This window comes from Setaria italica, chromosome VI, assembly GCF_000263155.2.
Source record: "Setaria italica strain Yugu1 chromosome VI, Setaria_italica_v2.0, whole genome shotgun sequence".
In the NCBI taxonomy this organism is placed as follows: domain Eukaryota; kingdom Viridiplantae; phylum Streptophyta; class Magnoliopsida; order Poales; family Poaceae; genus Setaria; species Setaria italica.
Window position 1 is genome coordinate 10842364 of NC_028455.1, and position 5824 is coordinate 10848187.

The 5824-nt window shown below is 47.4% G+C and overlaps 1 protein-coding gene across 1 annotated transcript in view; it reads right to left on the reverse strand.

Annotated features, from left to right (window-relative positions):
- Nucleotides 1-5367, reverse strand: part of LOC101758698 — a 9938-nt gene extending 4571 nt beyond the window's left edge. Inside the window, exons 1-2 of the mRNA XM_004973056.2 lie at nucleotides 5151-5367; nucleotides 4845-5041 (exon numbers count right to left, since the gene is read on the reverse strand). Of these exons, the coding sequence (XP_004973113.1) occupies nucleotides 4845-5041; nucleotides 5151-5264 (311 nt within the window). The 5' untranslated portion in view covers nucleotides 5265-5367. The remainder of the gene's footprint in view (nucleotides 1-4844; nucleotides 5042-5150) is intronic.
- Between the last annotated feature and the right edge of the window lie 457 nt (nucleotides 5368-5824).

Genomic DNA, 5824 nt, shown 5'->3' on the forward strand with positions numbered 1-5824 from the left:
TCCTCCATCAACTCGGCGGTGCGACAACTACTAGCGAACCAACAATGCACGCCTACTCCGCCAACTCCAGTCACCAGCACGCCAGTTCCAACTGGCCAGGAGTTGACTGCCGGACGAGTTGCATTGGCAACCCCGGTAATCAGGAGCACGTCAGCGAGGAAGACGGCCGCTAAATCCTAGCGACCAACAACCTCAGTTGGCGCGACACATAGGGCAGGCGGCCCTATATCCTAGGTGCGCACAGACCGCCTGGTAGCACAGTGACACCTCAATCTCCCTGAGGCATCTACGGAGGGGCCCAGTAGAAAAACAACTCAGCGTGTTCAGGAGGAACACGGGATTGTTTCTCCATCAGCAAGCACCTCACCCTCCAATGGTGCATCATCGATAACAACGACCTCTGGAGCACCCCTGGTGGCTATCCAAGAGAACAAGCCTTGGGCAAAGGGCCCTAGGACGGCGATTTCCACGGCTACATCGCCGACTCCTTCCTCCTTCGGCGACTCTCACAAACGGGAAGCATGCGCCACTAACCCATGTATAGTAAGGAGATACAGATGGCCAACTCGACCTCCTCCACCAAAACTGGCTGGGTTGATCCTTGGTCCACCCCCTGTCCTTCGACGACCACCAGTCTTCACAAGCTGGGCGCCACACTCAAAGCTCCCAGGGTGGTCAGCTCCCCGAAGAAGCACAACATTACCACATTAACGTCATCAACAGCAGAGTGTCTACAGACAGCAACCGGATGCCCATAAGACGACAGCATCCTTCAGCAATCGGACATCCTCAGGTTCACAGCCGTTTGCACATAAGACGACAGCATTCTTCAGCAATCGGACATCCTCAGGTTCACAGCCGTTTGCACTATAAATTTAACGAAACTAAAGCAGTTTACAACAAAGCAACTCTCCGGCGACCCCAACTACAATGGTGAATGAAGGCGCCAACACTACTGAGCATTCGGACACGACCACACCTTTGTCAACAATAGCGACGTGTCCAACAACTACCCCAACGATGACTTCAGATGCATACAAGCAATGCTCCATCAACAACGTATGCAATTCAAGTTGGGATGATCGATTGCCCTCTTCCCACGCAATCAATGAGAGCAACAATGGGCCTCTCTATCCTTTTTATAGATGGGCGCACATATGAGCAAGACATTAGCAGCCGGAGTCACTGCATCATCAAGAGTAGCGACAACACCAACAACACGTCATCAGCAAACTGCCCTCGACATCGGCAACAAACTCCACGTCATCGACGACACCAACGAAACGATCCACTACATCAGCGACATCATCGTCATCGACACCCTGCTCGATTAACCTTTAGCACATCGGCGACTATGAATGCAGCACCAACTTCATCACCATCAACACGCGGGCGTCAACATCTACCTCAGCATCAACAAAGCCCCCGCGACAGCGTGTTGCACCGTCAGCAGCCTGAACACCTCCATACCGCTACTCACATGCAGCTCTTCACCAACATGGAGGTGATGACATTAAGGCACCACCCTATCTCAGCATCACCATGGGGTTACCTTGGGCAGCAACCATGGCCCCTACCTCGGCTTCAACAAGAGAGTTGTGGCATGACCATAGAGCCACAGGACCCACCCCCACTAGCAGGAATCGCATGGGCACCAGGGACAAAAGGGGCCTAACTAGGTCGGCAGGCCCTATGGGCCCAACGGGTCCAGCAGGACCCCTGCACTAGGAGGCCACGCGGCACTGTTCACGCGTGAGCAGTGCCCGCGAGTACTGTGGCGACGGCGCCCCCAAGCAGCCGCCCCATATCTTCCACAGTAGATAAGGAATTAGGAAGGGTCTAGATATTAGGATGGCTTGCAAGCCAAGCAAGTTAGGGTTCCTTGAGAACCAAGTCATGTCCCCTCTATATAATAGAGGCCCCATGTACCAAATTAATCAACTAAGAATTAAGGGGTAAAATCCCAAAGTTCTGCAACTCTCAGGCTTCAGCTCTCTCTCCTCCCCCCCCCCACCCCCCTGCGCCTTCACCATGGCCGCCGGCCAGCCTCTCCTCCCTCTCTAGTGCCCTAAACCCAAGGGGTAGCCTAAAACCCTAACAGTGTCCCATAACAAATTTTGCCTATTGCAAAAGTTAACCCTTCACAGCTACTGTTCTTAAAAAGAAAAAAACAGATATAAAAGGTATTTTGTCAAAAACTAGGCCAATTAGAAATGTTCTGGATAGACAAGGAAGATTAATTCAGACAAGATAAAAAAATGAACACACAAATAAACTTGAGGCAATTCTCATAGCACAAGCATACTGAATTCTTTATACTGAAATAGTATCCAAGAAACTGTATGAAGCCAAGATAATGGTCTAAGAAACCAAAGAAATATTAATACATACTGGTAGATGGAAGTCTACCATCCAGGGATATAACATTCTATACTCAGAATCAGATGTGAGCAAACCAGAACAATCAGGTTTACAAATCACATATTGGGTTCACATGCCAAAGAGATACCAACTAGTGTGGATAATATCAAATCTGGAAAGTCCAAGTTCTGAATATAATTTTTTTTACGAAAGAACAAGGATTATGATAAAGCCTAAGCAGCTCCAGAGGGAGTAGTGGTGGAAGACGGGTGGCCGGGGCTTGAACCCCCGGCGGTGAGGCGCCGCGTCGTGGCGGCAAGCGATGAGCGAGCGAGGGCAACAGCCAGCACAACGGCAACAACTCTGTTGTATTGCTTAAGGAATAAGGAATATGATGACAATCGTTTTGGCTTATAATAGCTGAATCCCCAACTAACAAACCGAATAGCAAATCTCCTAACAAACCAGACTAATCTCTTAACAAAATACCAAAACAACCTAACAAACCCAATCTGCTAACTTGGAATGGGAGAAGCTCTCGGCGCCATGATAGTCACGCTTAGTTGTCGCCCCGATGCCGCTTGCCACATCGATGGAAGGTGATGCCAGTCATAACAGATTATGATTATTTCAAGTAAATTTCAGAGAAAACACTTATTTAATGATCATAGTGCAGAAAACCAACGTCGTGTTTGGCTGCTGGTGCTTCACCTCAGGCTTTATGGACACCAGGTTTCACAGAACCCCTCTTTACAGAACAGAACCCCTCCGTAAAGAACTGTGGATAGAGATCACCATTGGGTCAACAATTAAGGAAACCTAGAAAGTGGATCCCTCAGTTAAGGACTCAAGGGATACATTGGGTTGGTGGGATGCAGACAAACTTGATTAGGGCAGATTTTGTGAAACTTTTGAGATCTGGCTAAAACCTCAGATTCATTGGCACTAGCTAAGCAGGTTGATTAGGGTAGATTATGTGAAACTCTTGAAACAATTGAAATCTTCTATGACAGTTCTTGATTTCATAAAAATGCGTGCAGTACGAAACAACCAATGGTCATTAATATAGAATCAGCAGGCACCACCACCACCAGCAGTCCATGGCCCCCAGAAGAAAACGGTAGGAGCGTACATGATATGTTTATGGAATACTACTGAAAATAGCGCATAACTCGACTGCAATTGCAAAACCATAAAACAGGATCAAGTTGAGGTGGCTTGAGTCACAAAAATTATTAGTGTAAAAAGAAAATATCACTGTTGCGAAGATTGGCATCTCATAGTTTCCATATAGAGATGCATATTAATGGATAGTAAGATTTGTTAAAATTCTCAAGAAAACAATTGCAATTGCATACTGTACACTGAAATCTGTTTTTTTCAGTTTACCAATTCAACTATGGCAAGGCACCTTTGATACGTGCATTAAGCATCCCTCGCACATTCCTCGAAAAAGAACTATCTGAAGGGAAATCAAGGGCAGTCAATAACATGCAGACAGCAGGCATGTCACATACATATGAAATGCATTGCTAGGCAAAGAAGCTATATTGAGGAAAATGAAGATAGTATGCAATCTAGATAAATTTGGAGCAATAAATGCTAATCACTTTAGTGAAATATGCTGCCTAAAAAACATATTTAACAATGTCGGATAAAGTGATAGTACCCTTTTGTACTCAATGTGAATCTATGTGCTTCATGAAGAATTCAGCATTTGGGGCAAAGTGAAGATACAGGTCCATATAATTCAACCAGCAGAGTTTGACTTATCCACAGCATGAATTAACCAAATATCAGGTCGTTAAAGTATAAGCCATAGCAGGATTTCGAAACTAACATTTACAGGATTATCGAATGATTACATTGAAATTTGCTCGACATTTGCGAACGCTGGCCATACCAAAGCTACATAGCCTTTCCACTACTCTTGCACTAATGGAAGGGCCCAGACAAGTAAACAACACCACACCTATATCGTCAATCCATCCATCTATAGGCGCATTACACCTGTTCGTACATTGAAACAAGCAGATGCATCCTAAAATTTTTGCTAGCAAGGATCTAACAGAAGCATATTGTGTCTGAATCTTACAAAGAAAATAACAATTCTGTCAGTTAGCCAGGCAAGAACAACTATTGCTGAAAACATCCAAAACCTCCTACCCTTCGTCTCTTTAAATATCATAGGAGGCCTATATGCCTCCAAATCACGCACCCAAATGGCAACCATGATGGCTACTCAACAAACAGATTCACATTTACAACACTCACATTCGCAAGCCTCTGCGCCTAATACTGGACCTAGCACCAAATGTCCCAATGTACCTAAATTGAACCAAATCTACCAATCAATCGACAATCTCTGGCCCGCATTATCATTCCATGACGCCACATTCACATCAAGGAAAGAAGAAGGAACGAGATAATGCGGGTTTCAGCCTTAGGTGCGGGTGAGCGGGTCTAGGGTTTAAGGCACGCACCAGGAAAGGACGAACGCGGCGACGGCGCAGCAGCGGGAGGAGAGCGCGGGGCCGAAGCAGAGGCACCGCGTGGCGGCGGTGACGATGGCCTGCTGGAGCAGGAGCACGAAGAAGGCGGAGACGCCGTACACCGTGGAGGCGTCGCTGTCGTAGAGGCAGTAGGAGCGGTCGTCGTACTCGTCCGGCACCACCTTCCCCTGCATCCAGTCAGCGAGCACGAAGATCTCAGCGACAGGAGCGCCGCTGGGGGGCGGAGGAAATGCAGGGGGGTCGAGAGGAGGAAGAGCCAGAAAAAGGGGCGCGTACGGTGCTGCGGCGGCGCTCGGCGCCCACGGCGAGGAGGAAGGCGAAGAGGTTGAGGAAGCAGATGAAGGCGCAGAAGCCTATGGAGGCCGGGCGCGAGGTCGCGAAGCCGCCCATCGGTTTCGAGCTCCGGCGGCGGCGGCAGCGCTCCGAGTCGGAGGGGAGCTCTCTCTCTTCACTGCAGTGGTGAGACCGTGAGAGTGGGAACGGGGCAGTAGAATTGGAGAATGCGCGGGGCCCGCTCGTCGGAACTTAGTATCCGCGTTTCGGGGTGGCTGTCTCCTGCGCGGCCAGCGTGTCAGGGACTTCTCTTCTTTGCTGTTTTCTAGGCTTTTCCACTATTTTTCTTTGATTGCTGAAACGGCTTTTTCCAGTTTTTTTCTTTATCTTTTAATTCTGTGGCTCTCAGAAGACTGGAGAGAATCTAGTGCTTCCATTCTACGGGGTTGTTTGTTTCTATAGCACCTCCTAAAATTCCTGTCGTATCGAATGTTTAGATACTAATTAATCGAATGTTTAGATACTAATTAGGAGTATTAAATATAGACTAATTATAAAACTAATTACACGAACGGAGATTAATTTGCGAGACGAATCTATTAAGTCTAATTAGTCCATAATTTGACAATGTGATGCTACAGTAAACATATGCTAATGATGGATTAATTAGGCTTAAT